The 22,691-nt window shown below is 44.2% G+C and overlaps 1 protein-coding gene across 1 annotated transcript in view; it reads left to right on the forward strand.

Moving 5' to 3' along the window:
- Positions 1–18,160, forward strand: part of EIF2S3 (eukaryotic translation initiation factor 2 subunit gamma) — a 36,393-nt gene extending 18,233 nt beyond the window's left edge. The window contains exons 6-12 of the mRNA XM_073667526.1: positions 510–668; positions 10,439–10,573; positions 11,316–11,410; positions 11,879–12,023; positions 12,735–12,904; positions 13,010–13,182; positions 17,768–18,160. Of these exons, the coding sequence (XP_073523627.1) occupies positions 510–668; positions 10,439–10,573; positions 11,316–11,410; positions 11,879–12,023; positions 12,735–12,904; positions 13,010–13,182; positions 17,768–17,831 (941 nt within the window). The 3' untranslated portion in view covers positions 17,832–18,160. The remainder of the gene's footprint in view (positions 1–509; positions 669–10,438; positions 10,574–11,315; positions 11,411–11,878; positions 12,024–12,734; positions 12,905–13,009; positions 13,183–17,767) is intronic.
- Positions 18,161–22,691: the final 4,531 nt, after the last annotated feature.

A 22,691-nucleotide genomic window follows, 5' to 3' on the forward strand; every position in this document is an offset into this window, starting at 1 on the left:
TAGCAATGTGCAGGTAAATAGGCAAATAAATGCCAAGAAGTTGTCCACATCCTTCCAGTGATATTCTTTTTATGTGAGCAGCAATATTGAAAGTTCTGTAATTAGTAATGAGCGCAAGTGCTCTTTTCTCGAGTTTGCTGAGGGTGCTTGGGTATGCACCGAGTATCGCAGATGTTTGAGTCCCCACTGGCGCATGTTTCGCAGCTGTTAGACTACCACAAAACTTGCGGGGTTTGCCTGACAGACACGAGCAAGCCCGCATGTTTTGTGGTTGTCTAACAGTCATGAAACATGCGGCCGCGGGGACTCGAACATGTCACTCAAGCACCCGCGATACTCTGTACATACCTGAGCACCCTCAGCAAACTCGAGCAACGAGCACTTGCGCTCATCACTATCTGTAATACCACTGATCTTTACGATCCTATATCACCCCCCTGCCAATTCTCCACCAGTCTCCATATCATGATAAACACTGACTTCTATTCTTGTCTGATTTTATATTACAGCTGGTAATGAATCCTGTCCTCAGCCCCAGACTTCAGAACATCTGGCTGCCATTGAAATCATGAAGCTAAAGCACATCCTCATTTTACAAAATAAGATTGATTTGGTTAAAGAAAGTCAAGCCAAGGAGCAGTATGAGCAGATCCTGGCATTTGTACAAGGTGAGTAACTATATGGCCTCTGTACCAAAGCAAAGACTTAATGTTTATTATTCTGTTTTAAACTATAAAAGGGTTGTTAGGTGTTGCATCATCCAAGTGTTTGCTTGTTTTTTTTATTAAAAAAATCTAAATCTTTCACTTTACTGCTGTGAAAAATGTGGATCCAGTAAAGATTGCATTGGTGGCCAGCAGTGGCTCGGAAAGTGATGGCTGCATTATCTGAATATTACAGGACTGCTGCAGCGGTCAGGTGATGGAACAGGACACCATCAGGGAAGTGTGATGATCTGCTATTCCACTCACCTGACCACTGCAGCCAGTCACATGCTTCAGCAGTCCTGTGACATCCAGACGGCGCAGAAATCTCTTATCAGAAAAGCCTGTACTAGATGCACAGGGGTAACAGCAAGTGACTCTCACACTTTTTTTTTAAATATCAATGCCAAAAATACTTATTAGACAACCCCCTTAAGATCTTAGCAGTGTTCCTTTAGTTAAAAGCTTATGGAACTCTTCAAAATAATATGGAAGTAAGCGAATCTTCTTAAGTGACTTGTAAAACATACTTTAACGCCTTTACCCCCGAGGGTGGTTTGCACATTAATGACCGGGCTAATTTTTACAAATCTGACCACTGTCCCTTTATGAGGTAATACCTCTGGAACGCTTAAACGGATCCCGCTGATTCTGAGATTTGATTTTTTTATGACATATTGTACTTCATGATTGTGGTACAATTTCTTCGATATAACTTGAGTTTATTTGTGAAAAAATCGGAAATTTGGCCAAAATTTCACAATTTTCAAAATTTTTATTTTTATGCCCTTAAATCAGAGAGATATGTCACACAAAAGAGTTAATAAATAACATTTCCCACATGTCTACTTTACATCAGAACAATTTTGGAACCAATTATTTTTTTTTATTAGGGAGCTATAAGGGTTAAAAGTTGACCAGCGATTTCTCATTTTTACACCAAAATTTGCAAAACCATTTTTTAGGGACCACATCACATTTGAAGTGACTTTGAGGGGCCTTTATGACAGAAAATACCCAAAAGTGACACCATTCTAAAAACTGCACCCCTCAAGGTGCTCAAAACCACATTTTTGTTAACCCTTCACGTGCTTCACAGGAATTTTTGGAACTGGGAAGAAAAAAAAAATTTAACTTTTTTCACAAACATGTTACTTTAGACCCCAATTTTTTATTTTTGCAGGGGTAACACTAAAAAATGTACCCCAAAATTTGTTGTGCAATTTCTCCTGAGCACGCAGATACTCCATACACGGGGAAAAAACACTGTTTGGATGCACGGCAGGGCTCGGAAGGGAAGGAGCACCGTTTGACTTTTTGAATGTAAAATTTGTTTGAATAATTAGCGGACGCCATGTTGCATTTAGAGAGCCCCTGATGTGCCTAAACAGTGGAAACCCCCTATAAGTGATACCATTTTGGGAACAAGACCCCTGAGGGAAGTTATCTAGATGCGTGGTGTGCACCTTGAATCCCCAGGTGCTTCACAGAAGTTTATAACATTGAGCCGTAAAAATAAAAAAATCTAACTTTTTCCACAAAAATGATCTTTTAGCCCCAAATTTTTTCGTTTCACAAGGGTAAGAGGAGAAAATGGAGCCTAAAAACTGTTGTGAAATTTCTCCTGAGTACGCCAATACCCCATATGTGGGGAAAATACACTGTTTGGGCGCACGTCAGGGTTCAGAAGGGAAGGCGCATTGTGTGACTTTTTGAACGCAAAATTGTTTGGAATCAAGCGCGGACGCCATGTCGCATTTCGGGAGCCCCTGATGTGCCTCAATAGTTGAAACCCCCCACAATTGACTCCATTTTGGAAACTAGACCCCCTCAAGGATTTTATCAAGGGGTATAGTGAACATTTTGAACCTAGAGGTACGACAGAATTTGATAAAATATTCAATATGATGACCTAATGTTGTCATTAATCTTGAGCGCAAGTGCTTTCTACTTGAGTTTGCATTGGGTACTCGGGTATGCACCATGTATCACGGGTGCTCAAGTGACATGCTCGAGTCTCCGCCCACATGTTTCACTGTTATTAAACACCCAAACAAACATGCGGTGATCACTCGTGCATGGCAGGCGATCCCAGCAACGTTTTTTTTGGCCGCGAAGCATATGGGGCAGAGACTCGAGCATGTCAATCGAACACCCACAATACTCAGTACATACACGATCACCCGATGCAAACTCAAGTGGCGAGCACTTGCACTCAACACTGGTCGCCATATCATCATCATTTTTTTTTTTCTTTACTTTTGAAAAAACCCTAACCCTAGCACAACCCTAACGCTAGAGTTAATTTTTTTACGCCGTTCCTCGTGTGGTATAAGTGATTAGACGACTTTATTCTTCGGGTCGGTGTGATTACAGCGATGCCAGATTCATATCGAGTTTTTATGATTGACAGCTGTCACACACACTAAAAGACTTTTTTTTTTTTTTTTGTGAAGACTAGTTTTTGCATCACCATATTTTGAGATCTAAAATTTTCCCCTTCTCCCATGACAGCACCACCTGAGAGAGGGTATCCGCCCACCAAGGACAGGAACCTACTGAATAAAAAGGCGGTACCTCTCCTCCGCATCAGTTTTTGGTTCCTGTCCCTGATGGGAGCCTCACCAGGTGGTACCTCACGTACCTGGATTATGGACGGTGCGGCCTGGAGGCCGTGGAAGCAGCAGATGGTCCCTGTTCCCAGCCCGTCTGGCTGCTGCCCGGGTCTGCGTGTGGGGAGGAGGTGCTGTTTTCCTTCGGATGCCTCCCCGCGTGCGCCGGGGCCTGCGGCCGGGTCTGCGCCTCGCAAAGATGAACTGAGCGCGCCGGCCGGCAGGTCTTCCGGGCTGCGCACGTGGGGGTCGCGTCGCACCCTCTGACGGAGCGCGCCGGAAGTCCGGGCTGCGCACGCGCGGGGTGCTGACGCGCCCTATCACGGAGTGCGCCGGAAACCGGGTCTGCGCATGCGCGGGTGGGAAGCTGTCATCCCGCTGCAAGCGCGCCGGGTGCCGCTGGGCTGCGCACGCGCAGAGGCAGGTGGATCTGCGGGTAGCGCGCCAGCTGGCTAAAATTAAAAAAAAAAAAAAAAAAAAAAGGAAAAAGAGAGATGAGCACGCTGCCGGAAGGGGAGGAGCCTAAAGGAGGTGGAGCCCTACTGCTTTTAAGGATGGGGAGCAATCAGGATGGCGGTGTCTGCATCCCCGCCATGATGAATGAGGAACCGCAGTCACCTGGGCAGCAGCTGTCACCGCCACAGGAAGTACAGCAGCAGCCACAGCCATCAAAGCAGCGCAAGCAGCTCAAACAAATGGAACGGGAATCTTCCCATCGACAAAGTCATAGCAGTGAGGGGCGTACGAGTTCCGGCAAGACTGGTCAGAAAAGACTTCGTCAGTCCACCTCCGCCAGATGGGAGCCCTCATGTGAACGGCAACCACCGCCTCCGGAGGCGAAGAAGTGTAGTGCTAAAAATAAAAACAGGGAGTGTGCTTTATGCAAAATCGGTCTTCCCACCTCCTATGCCAAAAACCTATGCTCAGACTGTATTCAGAAAACCATTGCAGAGGAGTCCCCCAGGTTTTCTTTAGAATTAAAGGATCTAATCCAGACAGAGGTCAGAGAGTCTTTAAGAGGCTTAACCTCACTCAAAAAGAAGAAGCAAAAACTAGTTTCTTCAGAATCAGAGGAATCAGTGGAGTCCCGTTTTACGAGAGAACTGCCTTCCTCCTCTAATCACTCCTCATCGTCATCGGAGCCTTCGGATGATAATGGGGGGGGCAGACCTTGTTTTTCGGTTGATAATACTGAGAGACTAGTTAAAGCCGTCAGAGGGACTATATGGGTATTACCGATACCAAAGTGCCCAGAACAGTCCAGGATGTTATGTTCGGGGGCTTAGACCAAAGGAGGAGACGCTCATTCCCGGTCAATGACAGGATTAAATCTCTGATAGAAAGGGAATGGAAGAAACCGGAGAGGAAGGGTCAGCTGCCGTCATCCTCCAAGCGGAGGTACCCCTTTGAGGATGAGGATGCGGCTAAATGGGACAAAACCCCTAAGATTGACGTGGCCATTTCAAAATCTTCAAAAAAATCCACTCTGCCCTTTGAGGATTTAGGAGCCTTAAAAGACCCGCTGGATAAAAAAGCGGAGTCCTTCCTTAAGCAAACCTGGGAGTCGTCAGCAGGGGCCCTTAAACTGGCAGTAGCAGCGACCTGCACTGCTAGATCTATGATGATCTGGCTTCAACAATTGGAAGACCAGATCAGGGGGAATGTGTCCAGGGAGAAAATTCTATCAGACCTTCCTCTTGTGCAGGGAGCGGCTGCATTCCTGGCAGATGCATCGGCAGATTCAGTTAGGCTGGCTGCCCGGTCTGCAAACCTCTCTAATGCAGCCCGTAGGGCGCTATGGCTCAAGAGCTGGCCAGGAGATGTGCAGTCAAAGTCTAAACTGTGCTCAATCCCTTGTGAGGGGGACTTCTTGTTCGGCAAAGGTCAAGATGACATCCTAGATAAAGCCGCAGACAAAAAACATGGATTTCCCACGGTGTCTGGTTCCCGATTTAACAGTTCCTTTCGTAAGAGAAAATACAGCCGCAGTAAAGCTCCCAGAGACCAAGGTAGCTGGAAAGACCGAAAGCCGTATAGCAGAGGCTTCATGTTTGGGGGTCCCTCCTCCGAGAATAAGAAAGCCCCTAAGTGACAGTTCCCCCCAGGTGGGAGGAAGATTGTCCCACTTCCTGCCGGCCTGGAAGAAAATTTCATCCAATTCTTGGATCTTAGGGATAATCAGGAGGGGGCTCACACTAGAGTTCAAGAGCAGGCCCAAGAACACTGTCAAAATATCAGCCCCCAGAGGTTTAGTGGAACAGATAGCCTTACAGCAGGATGTTCTCTCTCTGCTCAGGAAAGGAGTTCTGGTGGAAACACCTGCACCCGAGCAAGGAAGAGGATTCTATTCGACCCTCTTCCTAATAAAGAAGCCGGACGGCTCCTTCAGGACCATTGCGAACTTAAAGAGACTGAACGACCATTTAATCTACAGGCCTTTCAAGATGGAAACAATAAAATCAGCCATAAAGATGTTATTTCCGGACTGTTTTATGTGCGTCCTCGATCTGAAGGACGCCTACTACCACGTCCCGATTTTGCCAGATCATCAACAGTTTCTAAGAGTAGCTGTACAATTCGGCAGGCACGTAAGGCATTTTCAGTTCGCAGCTCTTCCCTTTGGCATTTCCATGGCGACGAGAGTCTTCACAAAAATCATTCTGGAGGTCACAGCGCACTTGAGGGAAAGAGATATTTTAGTCATCCCTTATCTGGACGACTTCTTAGTAGTGGGCAGATCAAGTCAACTCTGTGCTCTAGCCCTGGCGGACGTCATGGCCAGTCTAAGACGCCTAGGTTGGCTGTTAAATCTGGAGAAGTCAAGGCTGGAACCAAAGAGGGTTCAGTCTTTCCTGGGTCTCATTCTGGACTCGGAAAACCAAACCTGTCTTCTGCCAGAGGAAAAGAAACTGAAGATCAGATCCCTAACATCTCAGATTGTCAGCAATCCGACCATCACCCTGAGGAGTGCAATGTCTCTGTTGGGTACAATGACGTCTTGCATTCCGGCGGTTCAGTGGGCCCAGCACCATTCCAGATGTCTTCAACAGGAGATTCTGGCAGCGGACAGGCGGCTCAAAGGTCGCCTGAATGGGAAAATATCTCTTCCAGATGTTGTGATCAACTCCCTGGACTGGTGGACATCTCCGGTCAACCTATCTTTGGGGGTTCCTTGGACCTTCCAGGTGTCGGATACAATTACAACAGACGCAAGTGCGGAAGGTTGGGGAGCTCACCTAAGGGATCGTTCTGTACAAGGCCTCTGGTCGGACAGCGAGACAAGCCTCTCTTCCAACATGAAAGAGCTGTTGGCAGCCAGAAACGCGCTAAAAGAATTCAGTTCTGTTCTTCAGGGTCCTCACGTCAGGATAATGTCAGACAACAGATCAACAGTCGCCTACATCAATCATCAGGGGGGTACCAGGTCTCTCCCTCTGATGTTAATAGCGGATCAGATCTTCAGGTTTGCCGAGAGTCGGCTGGTTACGCTCTCGGCACTGCATATAAAAGGGGAAGAGAACATAAAGGCCGATTTCTTGAGTCGTCACATCTTGAAACAAGGAGCGTGGGAGTTGAATCCAGCCGTTTTTCAGCAGATTGTGGATCGGTGGGGACAGCCCCAGATAGATCTGTTTGCAAACAGACACAATCGGAAGACCGAAACCTTTTGCTCCCTGAATCCAAAAGAGGGGGCGTTTGCGGTGGACGCGCTGCAGATTCAGTGGGATTTCACTCTAGCTTATGCCTTTCCCCCTTTAGTACTGATCCCTACTATCCTGAGGAAGATCCGAGAGGAACGGGCGAGGGTTATATTGATCGCCCCGTTCTGGCCCAAGAGACCATGGTTCACTTGGATGAAGAGAATGTCCCAAGCAGATCCATGGGTTCTTCCGGACATCCCGGATCTCCTCAGGCAGGGCCCAGTCTGTCATCCCCAAAGAGCGGGCCTGCATTTGACGGCTTGGATTTTGAGAGGTCGCTATTGACGCAAAGGGGGTTTTCTCCAGATCTTGTTACTACCCTTCTAGCAAGTAGAAAGCCGATAACAACTAGAATCTATGGTAGAACCTGGGCTAAGTTCTTGTCTACCTCGGGTCAGTCTGCCAAAGGGAGGGTTCCTATTGAGGCCATACTAGAATTCCTCCAGAAGGGGTTAAACATGGGACTAGCCACCAGTACTCTTAAGGTACAGGTATCTGCTCTGGGGGCACTGTATAATTATGACTTGGCAGCAAATAGATGGATCATTAGATTTATTAAAGCCTGTCATAGATCCAGACCTATTCCTGTTCCAAGAATGCCTCCTTGGGACCTTAATTTAGTTCTGGAAGCATTAACCAAACCTCCCTTCGAGCCCTTAGAGAAGGTTTCAGAAAAAATCTTAACTTTAAAGACTGCGCTATTGGTGGCCCTGACATCAGCTCGTAGAGTCAGTGACTTACACGCACTATCCATTAACCATCCATTCACTCAAGTATGTATGGATAGAGTAATCTTAAGACCAGACCCGGCCTATCTTCCAAAGGTAGCCTCCAAGTTCCATAGGACTCAAGTAATCACTCTCCCTTCCTTCTATCCTAATCCTAGGGATTCTGAGGAATATAAGCTTCACACCTTAGGTGTTAGGAGGGTGTTAGTCCAGTATTTGGAAGTGACAAAAGCCTGGAGAAAGAGTGACGCTTTATTTATATCCTTTCAGGGGGCTAGGAAAGGACTTAAGGTTACAAGGGGGACCATAGCTAGATGGGTCAGGGATACTATTACCTTAGCCTACTCTTCTAGCAATCTGCCGGTTCCTGAGAACCTGAAGGCCCATTCCACCAGAGCGGTAGCTGCTTCCTGGGCTGAGAAGGCGGATGTGCCCATCGACATTATATGTAAGGCGGCAACTTGGTCATCCCCTGCTACATTTTACAAACATTACCGTCTTGACCTTTCCTCTTCTACTGATCTGTCCTTTGGTAGAAGGGTGTTGCAAGCGGTGATCCCTCCCTCTGGTATTTAATCTCTATAAATCTCTCAGGTGGTGCTGTCATGGGAGAAGGGGAAAAGATCCTAGTTACTTACCGGTAACGGGATTTTACAGAGCCCATGACAGCACCCTATTAATTCCCTCCCCTTTATCACTGTGGTGTGCACTTTTTTTAAGGTGTTTAGTACATATGTTGAGGTGGTGGTTATGTATTAACTTGTCTTCGGAGGCCCTCTCATGCTCTGAAACAAAAAACTGATGCGGAGGAGAGGTACCGCCTTTTTATTCAGTAGGTTCCTGTCCTTGGTGGGCGGATACCCTCTCAGGTGGTGCTGTCATGGGCTCTGTAAAATCCCGTTACCGGTAAGTAACTAGGATCTTTTTCCATATCTCAGCCGACAGTCATGTGACAGCTTGTTTTTTGAGGGACAAGTTGACGTGGTTATTGGTGCCATTTTCAGGCATGTGACATTTTTTGATCACTTTCTATTCCTATTTTTGGGAGGCAGAAGAAACAAAAACTAGCCATTCTGGAATTGTTTTTATGAGGGGGTTTTATGTATTTCCACGTGTGGTAAAATTGATAAAGCAGCTTTATTCTTCGGGTCAGTACATTTACAGCGGTATCGCATTTATATAGTTTTTCTATGTTTTGGTGCTTTTACACAATAAAAACTATTTTCTAGAAAAAAAATTTTTTGAATCCCTTTATTCTGAGAGCTAGAACTTTTTATTTTTCGGATGATGGAGCTGTATGGCGGCTTGTTTTTTGTGGGACAAGATGACGTTTTCAGCGGTACCATTTTTATCTACATTCGTCTTTTTGATCGCGTTTTATTCCATTTTTTGTTTGGCAGTATGATGATAAAGCATCGGTTTTTGCTTATTTATTTTTTTTACTGTGTTCACTAAAGGGGTTAACCAGTGGGACAGTTTTATAGGTTCCGGACGCGGCGATACCAAATATGTGTACTTTTATTGGTTTATTTTTTTTTTTTTTTCCATAATAAATAAATATTATGGGATCAATATATTTTTACTTTTTGGGGATTATTTTGTCATTTTTATATATTTTAACAATTTTTATTTAGTTTTTTTTTTTTTTTTTTTTTTTTTTCATTTTTCTACTTTTTATTTACTCTTACGCATTGTCCCACTATGGGACTTTTACTTTTTGCAGCCTGATCAGCTGCATGGCATAGAGAGCAGCAGCTCCCTATGCCATGCAGCCTGTCAGCGCTGCACACAAGGGAGACATTACTTTGGTCATGCGCAGTGCATGACCAAAGTAACGTCCTGCCTCCTGCTGATCCGGATGTTGTCATGTCGACATCATCCAGAAGCCGCCGCAGACATCGCTGGACGCCGGCAGGAGAGGTGAGTATAGGCATCACCTCCCCCCTTGCCAGGACCGCTCCCTGTACATTGTCACAGCTGACATCCGGTGCTATCAGCTGACACCTGGCTGCGATCGCCCCGCACCGCTTGTGTGCGAGCGCGAGTGCTGCACGTGTAATAGTACGTAGCTGGTCCATAAGTCCCAAGGCACGGCTACGTACTAAAGGTACGGAAAGGGGTTAAAGCACCACTCCAGCGGTTCTTTTTTTTTTTATTGCACCACTAAAGGGGTACATTAAATATAATTCCCCTGCACCTGGTCTGATGCTCACCTCTCGGCGGTTTCATCCATTTCCAGTGTCGCTCCGGTCGGTCTCCGCTTAAAAGTGACCGGCTCGCAGCTCCAGTGTTTCATGGAGTGCCCCGGGGGCTATTTTTCAATACAAGTCTAAGAGTCTTGTTCTGGCTCTCATAGACTTGTATTGAGAGTATGTGATGTAGCTTCTGACTTCCAGCCAGTCAGAAGCTACTGTCATAAGATGGCATGGGGGGGGCGGAGTTTCACCGAAAAAATGGTGAGGACTACGGATGGTGAGTATATGACCGAGGGCAGGGGGCTTACATTTAAAGCACCACTCCAGCCCTGGGGAAAAAAAAAAAAAAAAAAGCCCGCTGGAGTGGTGCTTTAACATCTCTCGATAATAATAATGGATCATTTGAAGTTCACTCTAATGCCTAGATATTAATAATGCAATGTGTGGTTCATCTTCCACGGGAATAGTATGATCACACCTTATTTGCTTCTACTACAGGTACAGTAGCGGAGGGTGCTCCTATCATTCCAATCTCTGCTCAGTTGAAATATAACATTGAAGTCGTATGTGAATATATTGTAAAGAAAATCCCAGTGCCTCTGAGAGACTTCACATCTGAGCCCAGACTTATAGGTAAGTCACTTATCCCATCCGTAAAGCTAAAGAATTTAAACTGGATCTTCGGCATAAATGTGCGGTGGGCAGTGTCTGCTAGTGGCAGCGATGTTGTGCCACTTTTCTTAGGAAAACCAGAAGGAAAAATGTGTCATTACAGAAGTAGAACCTGTGTGGTCTACTCAGAATTACAAGCTGATAACGTTAATCCAAAGTGTCTCATGTGATTGATGGAATAAAGTAACGCCTAGCTTTGTCACTTGATGGGAGTTATACAGTCATGCCATCCACAGCGACCAGTATAGCATTTAGTTCTCCTACCGATCCTGACAGCGGGGTCTTGAAATGCCTGTTTGAAATTGAGGATTGGCCAATCATGTGCTCGCTTACTCCTTTCTTTCTCTACGGGACTGCCAGAGCACTGTTATCTGGCTGTCTGTGGCAGACAAAGGGAGCAGGACCGGTTGTCAGATTAATGATAAATGACCGCAGCATAAGTTGACAAATTGTGAGATCAAATCCGCACCGACCATCAGTTTATGCTGCAGATTTTGAGATGAGATTTCATAAAATATAATCTAAAAGGTTGGTATTATTAATCTACTAAGCAGTGGAATACATTTGTCATAAAGACTTTACTGGGTATCCTTTACCTGGGGCCACTAGCTCTGCTAAACACAAAACAAGTAGCTGCTTTTTGGCATCACACCTTTTTGTGCTTGTACGTTTTGTGGCTCAAAAATATTTTCTGTCTTCTCAGTTATCAGATCTTTTGATGTGAACAAGCCAGGATGTGAGGTTGATGATCTGAAAGGTGGCGTTGCTGGAGGCAGTATTCTAAAAGGCGTATTGAAGGTATGTATTAGTATGTAATCCAGAGTTACAACCACCACCAAAGTAATGCTGGGACCCCAAATAATGAACATTAGTTTAGGTTTGCTGTCTCTTTGCTTGTGCGTGTTTAAAATGTCTAAACCTGTATTACCTGGGTTTTGCTATTAGAGGATTGTGTGGCATTTCAATAGGATGAAGGTTGTGTTGTGGTGGGCACACAACAAATGTAAAAAAAAAAATGGCCTGACTGTCCAGTGTAGGTAAATGGCACAGATGAGCCACCCACACCCCCAGAGGAGGGAAGATCACAAAGCATCAGCCAATTATTGGCTTCCATTTTTGGAGCTGGCCAATTTGTTACATTTGGTACATTCATTTTATATAAGCCCCATTCAGCCATTGTAACGTAATGCAATATTTTCAGGGTATTTTCCAATTTTATATCTATCTATCTACATATTTTTTGTTTGTTTGCTTTTGAATCCATAGGTTGGTCAAGAAATAGAGGTTCGCCCTGGCATAGTTTCTAAAGACAGTGAAGGAAAGCTCATGTGCAAGCCTATCTTCTCTAAAATTGTGTCTCTGTTTGCTGAGCACAATGATCTACAATATGCTGCTCCCGGAGGCCTTATTGGTAAGAGACTCTAGCAGTATAGCCTTGGCTTCGTTGTTTAAAGGGGCTTTCCCCTTTCACCTATACTCTGCTTGCAGGCATAGTTAAACATAAAGCTCAGTTTTGTTTTTTTACGAACCCTCCCTGGGTGCAGTGCTGTGTCTTCACCGCTGCCCCAGTGTCTGTTTTGAATGTAGCATTGATGTCACTGCAATAATGCTGCAGACAATCACAGAGCTCAGCAGGTCTGCTGATGTAGATGGCACGAGTTGCTGAGCTCAGTGATGGGCTGTAGCATTGTTGGCATGACGACAATGCTGCAGCCAAACAGAAACCAGAGCAGTGGCAGAGACACAGTGCAGGATCCGTGGAAGGTAATAAAATCGGAACAGAATAAAATATTATTTTTACATGCCAATCAAATAGTGTTCCTGTGTCCATCTGGTCTGTATAAACACTAAGCCTCAATGATGTTTAATTTATGAAAATTAGACCACATAGCCATGTGATGTTAGCTTAGTATGGACACATTACTGACATCTGGTCTGTACATAGTGCTCTTCAGCCTTTATTAGGCCTATCATACGCTGGACATTCACAGTGGAAAATAAATTATGGGCTTTAACTCATAGGGCAGCAATTTCTACTGACTGAACCTCCTCTTTTGACTGGCATCACAATGATTTATAATGTGTAGCTAAGAATTATTTGTCTACTTTTTTTTATATGCAGGTGTTGGTACTAAGATTGATCCAACTTTGTGTCGTGCTGATCGTATGGTCGGGCAAGTATTAGGTGCAGTCGGAGCATTGCCTGAAATTTTTACGGAGCTGGAAATCTCATACTTCCTCCTGCGGCGTCTCCTTGGAGTACGTACAGAGGGGGATAAGAAGGCTGCAAAGGTAAGGGCTTAACACAAGGACAAAATGGCCAACTTTCAGCATTATTGTGGTGTGTCCACATCCATTTTTTTAATTTCTAAGAAATATGTGCTTTTTCTCCTTCAGGTTCAAAAACTGTCTAAGAATGAAGTTCTGATGGTCAACATTGGTTCTTTATCCACTGGTGGTCGTGTGAGTGCTGTGAAAGCTGATTTAGGAAAAATTGTGCTTACAAATCCAGTGTGCACAGAAGTAGGAGAGAAAATTGCTCTTAGCAGAAGAGTTGAGAAACATTGGCGGTAAGATGAAATATATCATCTAAGTTGAGGTGGGGATTCGTCCTCTTGCAGATTTTGAGGAAATTTCTGCAGTGTATGCCTGTTCAGAAATCAATTGTTGTATTAACACCCTAATGGAGCTTTGAGTTTTTGTAGGACTTTAAACCTGAAAAATGCTATCTGTAAGTAGTGTAACTTGCGATTTAAAAGGGCGTTGGTACTACTGTAATTTTTAATCTGATGTAATTTTATTTAGCATCTAGCAAAATCATCTGAGCAATAAAGCAGGGCCCTCTGCATTACCAGACATATCACCACTCTTGTCTACTTACTTGAATTGACCCTCGGTTGCAGTACGAAATACAGCCACACAGACATGGACGGCTGCAATGGAGCTAGAGCAGCAATCCTTGTACTGCTCACTGCTTGGGACACCACGGTCTTAATAAACACTTGAGAGTACACCCTTTCTTAATTAGCATCCTTCCATATGCAACTAGCTAATCAGTGTGTCCTTGCTTCATTAACAACTTATCAGGAACGCTGTAAACCCTTCTTTCCTTTTGATCTCCAAAGCAAGACTTATTCATTGCATCTCTGGAATAATAGAGTAGAACCCCATCACCTCCATAGTAAGGCATATAAAGTCTACAGAAAACAAAAACTGATTATCAGCTCCTAACAGAATAAAGCAAGTGTGAACAGGTGCAAGCTGCTATGACTGCATAATGTACAAATGAAAGAATACAGCAGCACTTTGTAAGTGCTAAGATATATGAAAGAGAACCTGTCAGCACGATACTGTAATGTAAAGACATGGCTGTAGTGGAGCTGTAATACTGGTTGAATTGATACTTTTGGTGAAGAAATCCGCTGTGTTGTTCTTTAATTACTAATTGTTTTCTGCTAATCAGATTTCGGTGCACAGGGGCTGGGAGTGTGCACTAGGTCTTCTCCTCCCTGTCTGTAATTCCCTTGCCCCTCCAGCTTGATCCCTGGGTCCGGAGGAGAAAGTGCAGTCTGTGTAGGGAGGGAGGGAGCAGGAGCTGCTGGGACCTAGGAGACCTTGTCAACTGCACTGCAACTGGGGCTAATATACCAGCCCCAGTTACAGTGGAGATCAAATAATAATAAAAAGTTTAAATGTTGAAATTATCCCCAAAGGTCTTTTATTAACTTATGGAGGGGCACAATGTGCAAAAGAAGTTTTAAGTAAATAAAAAGCAAGGGGGGGGGGGGGGGGGGAGGTAAATTTAAAATAAAGCAGGTGCCAATCCAAATCACTGTTACTACACCCTTCCTTGGCGGAACAAAAGCCTGTGTGTCCATTATGTAAAAATCTTATGGAAAGGGGAACCAATTTAAAATGCATTTAGTAGTCTTTTGTGGTCATTAAAAAAAAAAAAAATGTGAAAAAGACACATTTCATTTATTTTCCCACCGATATTGCTCGATATCGACAAAATAAAATTTAAGTGTGAAACCAACCTAAAATTAGGCCCCACGTATTCTGAAAAAAGCCGCAAAAATAATTTAATTTAATAAATGTAACAACTCATTAATCCACATGTACAAAAAAGAAAAATATATATGTTCGAGGAAAAATTACTGTAATATTTCGGTCTTGATAGATATAGATGTGTACATAAACACACACACGTGTGTGTGTGTGTATGTACATACAGTACAGACCAAAAGTTTGGACACACCTTCTCATTTAAAGATTTTTCTGTATTTTTATGACTATGAAAATTGTACATTCACACTGAAGGCATCAAAACTATGAATTAACACATGTGGAATTATATACTTAACAAAAAAGTGTGAAACAACTGAAAATATGTCTTATATTCTAGGTTCTTCAAAGTAGCCACCTTTTGCTTTGATGACTGCTTTGCACACTCTTGGCATTCTCTTGATGAGCTTCAAGAGGTAGTCACCGGAAATGATCTTCCAACAATCTTGAAGGAGTTCCCAGAGATGCTTAGCACTTGTTGGCCCTTTTGCCTTCACTCTGCGGTCCAGCTCACCCCAAACCATCTCAGGCCTGGTGAATGTGGAGGCCAGGTCATCTGGCTTAGCACCCCATCACTCTCCTCCTTGGTCAAATAGCCCTTACACAGCCTGGAAGTGTGTTTGGGGTCATTGTCCTGTTGAAAAATAAATGATGGTCCAACTAAACGCAAACCGGATGGAATAGCATGCCGCTGCAAGATGCTGTGGTAGCCATGCTGGTTCAGTATGCCTTCAATTTTGAATAAATCCCCAACAGTGTCATCAGCAAAGCACCCCCACACCATCACACCTCCTCCTCCATGCTTCACGGTGGGAACCAGGCATGTAGAGTCCATCCGTTCACCTTTTCTGCGTCGCACAAAGATACGGTGGTTGGAACCAAAGATCTCAAATTTGGACTCCTCAGACCAAAGCACAGATTTCCACTGGTCTAATGTCCATTCCTTGTGTTCTTTAGCCCAAACAAGTCTCTGCTGCTTGTTGCCTGTCCTTAGCAGTGGTTTTCTAGCAGCTATTTTACCATGAAGGCCTGCTGCACAAAGTCTCCTCTTAACAGTTGTTGTAGAGATGTCTGCTGCTAGAACTCTGTGTGACATTGACCTGGTCTCTAATCTGAGCTGCTGTTAACCTGCGATTTCTGAGGCTGGTGACTCGGATAAACTTATCCTCAGAAGCAGAGGTGACTCTTGGTCTTCCTTTCCTGGGGCGGTCCTCATGTGAGCCAGTTTCTTTGTAGCGCTTGATGGTTTTTGCAACTGCACTTGGGGACACTTTCAAAGTTTTCGCACTGACTGACCTTCATTTATTAAAGTAATGATGGCCACTCGTTTTTCTTTACTAAGCTGCTTTTTTCTTGCCATAATACAAATTCTAACAGCCTATTCAGTAGGACTATCAGCTGTGTATCCAACAGACTTCTGCACAACACAACTGATGGTCCCAACCCTATTTATAAGGCAAGAAATCCCACTTATTAAACCTGACATGGCACACCTGTGAAGTGAAAACCATTTCCGGTGACTACCTCTTGAAGCTCATCAAGAGAATGCCAAGAGTGTGCAAAGCAGTCATCAAAGCAAAAGGTGGCTACTTTGAAGAACCTAGAATATAAGACATATTTTCAGTTGTTTCACACTTTTTTGTTAAGTATATAATTCCACATGTGTTAATTCATAGTTTTGATGCCTTCAGTGTGAATGTACAATTTTAATAGTCATGAAAATACAGAAAAATCTTTAAATGAGAAGGTGTGTCCAAACTTTTGGTCTGTACTGTATATACACACACTGTATTTTTCTGATTATAAGTCGCACTTATTTCCCCCATATTTGGGAGGGAAAAGGGGTGCGTCTTATAATGCGAAGGTACGGTATTTTACCTGGGGGCCCTGTCCTCAGAAGTCGGCTGTGAGTAGAGGTTCCCCCTCTTGTGCATAGCCCTGCGGAGGGCTTTGTCAAAGTGGCCACCAGAGCATGCGCAGATTGAGCTCTTGGAAGACGAGATCTCATTTCTCGATCTGCGCATGCGCCTCCTCCAGCAGCTGTTTTCCCAAAGCCCATCGCAGGGCTATGTACGGGAGAGTGGTTCATACAAGATGAGATACATCACGATCACTGGAACTTCTGGAGAAGCCAGTTTGATATACAATGAAAAAATTCAGTCAAAAGGGGCTTTGAATATTCTGTTTAAACTCTTATTAGGATGAAGCAGTCCGAGCTCAAAAATCTGCCTTATACCTTGACATGTTTAATCGATTGCATTACAGACAATGCTGGAAGTGATCTCCGTTTTCTGCCAGACACATTTTGATCCCGTGTTGCATGTTCCCGAATGTATCGGCAAGCATATCGGGGGAGGGGGGATTAGCAGCAACTTCACATTGGATGTTTTTTTTCAAACCCTGTACAGACACTTGTTCTGATAAACTTTTCCATTGAGCATACCCCAAAGAAAGAAGTCTAGTGGTGGCCAAAGTCCCTATGAATTTACTCTGTTGCCAAAAAGGACTGAATTTCTGCTATGCTACTTTTCCAATGTGTGACATGTTGCTCCACCTTGCTGGAGGTAATCTTCCGTTAACACATGATCATCCAGTTGATTCACAAACTGTTCAGAAATGTCCAGGCATACATTGGTGTTCACAGTGGTATCAAAAAAAATGGGGCCTACAATGCCCAACCGAGACAATTTACACCATACACCAACTTTTTGATCATGGGGTGGTTTTTGGTGAGTGGCAAAGGGATTTTCAGCAGCCCATATATAGGTGTTTTGGAGGTAACATAACACAACAAAGGAACAATTCCTCATCTGAAAACCATCCATACACTAAGGAGCACTTTGTTTCGTTCAGATTGCTTCGTCCTAGCAAGAGGTGTTACAGAATATTCAGGGGCCTCTTTCGAATTGAGTGAATCTCCATGATCCTTGTTGCTCTCTGGATTGCTGCCTTCATGGGTATTTCTACTATTCACAACTTCATATTTTCCAGTGCCCAGAGAAACCCTCTGGATATCATTACTATGATCATGGTTTTGTATTTTGCCATTGTATACATTGTTTTGACATCTATTTTTCTTCCCCTCTGTAGTTTGATTGGCTGGGGTCAGATAAGAAGAGGAGTGACAATAAAGCCAACCATAGATGACGACTAGAGACATACACCCCTATGCTGCTAAAATGTTTTTTAAAAAGAGACACTTGCTTTATATTTATTCGGCAAGTGCTACTTGGATAAATTAACTCTTCATACAACAGAAGTCTAATATTTACAGGCCCCAAATTCTAATTTATAACGGAGCAGGATCTCGGCACAAGAACACTTGATGCTGTCCAGACATCACCTGCTGTGTAACACATAAATTGGATGCTTTTCTTACAAAATACAATACCATTTTATTTTCATTCTGCCTGAGGTGGTTGAAGCCCTCAGCCTTATTTCACCAATGAATGAATGTTCTCAGAATAAACTTCAAAAGACCAAGTGATTTGTTGTTTTTACTGAGTGTATAATATAATTGGATAAAAAATGTCAGCACGTTGATTTAATTAGAATATAGTTTAGTCCACTAAATGAGATGGTGAGCTCTGTGCCAGAGAACGGGGAGTGAACAAGAAATGTAGTGAGCGGTGATCATTTGTCTGTGGGGACTATTGTAATAAATGGCCATGAGGCCACAAGACCTGGAGCTTCTTTTTGCTTCCCTAGATAACGTACAGCCTTTAGATGTTATGTTCTCTGAATAGATGTAATTTCTAATGAAAATAGGTAATGGATACAGGTCGCCTCCTTCACGTGCTACCTGGTCACAGAGTATGCTCCCTTCGCGCAAACCATATAAGTCAATGGGGGACATGTATAAATCCCATTTAAGCCAGTTTTTCCTTACACCTTGACAGAACTGTACAGAAAGAGTATCAGCCTTCAGGAACAGGAAACCTACAGAATAAAAAGGCAGACCCTCTCCGTACGCCTCAATGTGATGTCCTGTTCCGGTGAAGAGGGTTGTATCTAGAAAAATTTCTTCAGGAGTTGCAGGAGGCTTTCCAAGGGTGAGCAGTCGACATGGATCCGTTGGTCCAGATGACTACATAACTGGTGCCCTCCCTGTCTTTCCATGCAGTTGCTGGAATAGGGAGGGGACAACGCTCTGCTCCCGGTGGGCCGCTTCAGGGTTCGGAAGTCGGGGCTGGATGTGCTGCAGCACACCGAAGTTTGCACACTCTGCAAGGGGATGACTGCGCTTCCAGTTCAGTGAGGCGCATACACACAGTCGGTCCAGCTGCTTCTGAGTTCGGAAAGTGTGATCGGATTTCAGGTGATTGACAACACCTTGGGGTTAGTCCTATCTCCCATTGGAGTAGTCCCTCTATCCCCCTGATTGATATGAGTACTCCTTTCTGCTGGCAGTGGATGTGCAGCTTATTGTGGGAAATGGCAGCATGCACGATCCAGTAATGCCCAGCAGTGATGCGAATGACCCAAACCTTCTCCTAGCACATTGGTTTCCAATGCATAGGATGGGATGAGTGCTTAAGATATCATTCTGATTATCGGTCATCACACTGGTAACCCCCCCCTACATGTATAATAACCCTGTCTCCAGAGATTATCTTCCAGACAGAGTCCTCCCCAGAGCCTGAAAGAGGTCATTTATATGAAGTGATAAATGATGATTTATCCACAAGACATCTGATATGAGACGTACAGAGATCACTCTCCTCAGGAGTCTATAACCTGTATGCCTTTACTCATACTGTTCAAAAAATAAAGGGAACACTGAAATAACACATCCTAGATCCGAATGAATGAATGAAATATTCTTATTGAATACTTTGTACTGTACAAAGTTGAATGTGCTGACAGCAAAATCATACAAAAATCATCAATGGAAATCAAATTTATTAATGGAGGCCTGGATTTGGAGTCACCCCCAAAATTAAAGTGGAAAAACACACTACAGGCTGATCCAACTTTGATGTAATGTCCTTAAAACAAGTCAAAATGAGGCTCAGTATTGTGTGTGGCCTCCACGTGCCTGTATGACCTCCCTACAACGCCTGGGCATGCTCCTGATGAGGTCGCGGATGGTCTCCTGTGGGATCTCCCCCAGACTTGGACTAAAGCATCCGCCAACTCCTGGACAGTGTGGTGCAACGTGACGTTGGTGGATGGAGCGAGACATGATGTCCCAGATGTGCTCAATCGAGTTTGGGGAACGGGCGGGCCAGTTCATAGCTTCAATGCCTTCATCTTGCAGGAACTGCTGACACTCCAGCCACATGAGGTCTGGCATTGCCCTGCATTAGGAGGAACCCAGGGCCAACCGCACCAGCATATTGTCTCACAAGGGGTCTGAGGATCTCCTCTCAGTACCTAATGGCAGTCAGGCTACCTCTGGCGAGCACATGGAGGGCTGTGCGGCCTTCCAAAGAAATGCCACCCCACACCATTACTGACCCACTGCCAAATTGGTCATGCTGAAGGATGTTGCAGGCAGCAGATCGCTCTCCACGGCATCTCCAGACTGTGCCACGTCTGTCACATGTGCTCAGTGTGAACCTGCTTTCATCTGTGAAGAGCACAGGGTGCCAGTGGCGACTTTGCCAATCCTGGTGTTCTGTGGCAAATGCCAAGCATCCTGCATGGTGTTGGGCTGTGAGCACAACCCCCATCTGTGGATGTCGGCCCTCATACCACCCTCATGGAGTCAGTTTCTAACCGTTTGTACAGACACATGCACATTTGTGGCCTGCTGGAGGTCATTTTGCAGGGCTCTCGCAGTGCTCCTCCTGTTCCTCCTTGCACAAAGGCGGAGGTAGCGGTCCTGCTGCTGGGTTGTTGCCCTCCTACGGCCCCCTCCACGTCTCCTGGTGTACTGGCCTGTCTCCTGGTAGCGCCTCTGGACACTACGCTGACAGACACAGCAAACCTTCTTGCCACAGCTCGCATTGATGTGCCATCCTGGATGAGCTGCACTACCTGAGCAAATTCTGTGGGTTGTAGAGTCCGTCTCATGCTACCACAAGTGTGAAAGCACAACCAACATTCAAAAGTGACCAAAACATCAGCCAGAAAGCATTGGTACTGAGATGTGGTCTGTGGTCCCCACCTGCAGAACCTCTCCTTTATTGAGGGTGTCTTGATAATTGCCAATAATTTCCATCTATTGTTCATTCCATTTGCACAACAGCATGTGAAATTAATTGTCAATCAGTGTTGCTTCCTAATTGGACAGTTTGATTTACTTGGAGTTATATTCGTTAAGTGTTCCCTTTATTTTTTTGAGCAGTGTTGTTTACATTGGTCAAATGTGGTGACAATCTAAACTTTGGGCTAACACTGGGATGACCTGTAGCAGAACATCAAGGTCACTTCCAGTAGGGCAGGGCCTGGTATGGTGCACTCGTTTAAAAAGCGGCATACAGAGGGTTGAAGGAGCAACTTCAGAGCAGGGTTTCCAGAGAGAAGTTTGCGCTCTGTATTTGTACAGCGTTGTAAAGAGGTCATCAGCCAGTCTAGAGAGCCTGCGGAAAATTCTGCCCCATCAAGCATAGTGCGGGTGAATTACTATTATTATAATTTTTTTATTTGCCTTTGAAATATGGTAATTTCTTTTAAATGTATTCTAGGACAGACCTAGAAGGCACAATCAAAAAATAAGGAATGTGCCCTATGCAGAAGTAAACTGCTACCGACAGATAAGACGTAATGTTAGCAGTGTATTGTCAGAAGAATCCCCGTTCTAACAGAAAATTTGAGGTCCATTATTAAAACCAAAGTTAAAAATTCACTTATAGGATTCAGAGATGAGGAGTTCCATGATGGCTCCATGAGGAAAACGGGACATCGCGCTAGACTCTAAATCTCCATCTTCCATCAGAGCTAAAGGGGTTTCATTCAGATGTCTACATCTGCTTCCTCCGACGAGGGCAGGCCATGTTTTCCTGCTGAGGATACAGATAAGCTGGTAAAAGCGGTTACATCCACAATGAAATTAGAGTATGTAAAACAACCTAAAACTATGCAAGATTGATATTTGGTGGCTTGAAGGTCTATAAGCAAAATGTTTCTCTGTTCATAAAAATGTCTTCCCTCATCAAGGAGTGGAAGAAATTAAATAAAAAGGGATTTATTCCAAAGGGAGATAAAAGAAAGCATCTTTTTGAGGCTGATATTTGTGAAGTTTAGAATAAAGCGGCCAAGATCGACATGACCGTTTCTAGGGGGTCTTGTAAATCTGCTTTGCCGATTGATAACACAAGTCTTCTAAGAGACCCATTAGACTGGAAGGCGTAACTCTTAAAATTAATATAGCAGCTATATTCATGGCAAGATATTTAATCGTATGGCTCAGTCAGCTGTAATCTCATATTAGTAATATATGTCCTCAAGACTATCCTAAAGGCAGCAGAATTTTTTAGCTGACGCTTAAACGGATGAAGTACGGCTAACAGCACGCACTTGTCCCCTGGCAAATTTAGCCTGCCAGGCTCTGTAATTGAAGAACTGGTCAGGATATCTTCACTCTAAGTCCAGGCTGTGTGGTCTTCCTTGTAAGGGCGAATTTCTTTCTGGTCCAGCCTTGAACAATATTTTGACTAAAGCATCTGATTCCAAAAAAAAAAAAAAAAAAAATTTGCCTCCACAACCCTCCTGAAGTTTGGAAGGCTGTTTCGTGTTTTGTCCATCATTGAGGAACAGTCAGTTTTTGTCCCCAAAATAAAAGAATTCTAGATTGGAGGTCCCTAGAAATAAGGGAAATTTTTTTCCTGGGCAACAGTTTTTTTCCCCCCTCTGATCTCCCTCAATGATCCAGACGTCAATGACTCCAGGCCAGAGGTAGGCGGGAGGTTGAGAGAGTTTCTACCTGCCTGGTCAAAAACCTAAGTGGTTGTATTCTAGATTCCATAGGCGAGGAATTAAAACTTTTGCCCCCAGTGTGTTTCTTAGCTGTCATGACTCAGTCCTACAAGATAAGCCAATATGCCCTAGAACAGAAAGTTCTGTTACT

The sequence above is a fragment of the Phyllobates terribilis genome, unplaced genomic scaffold (assembly GCF_046119375.1).
Source record: "Phyllobates terribilis strain yellow unplaced genomic scaffold, ASM4611937v1 Scaffold_2__4_contigs__length_985480577, whole genome shotgun sequence".
NCBI lineage: Eukaryota > Metazoa > Chordata > Amphibia > Anura > Dendrobatidae > Phyllobates > Phyllobates terribilis.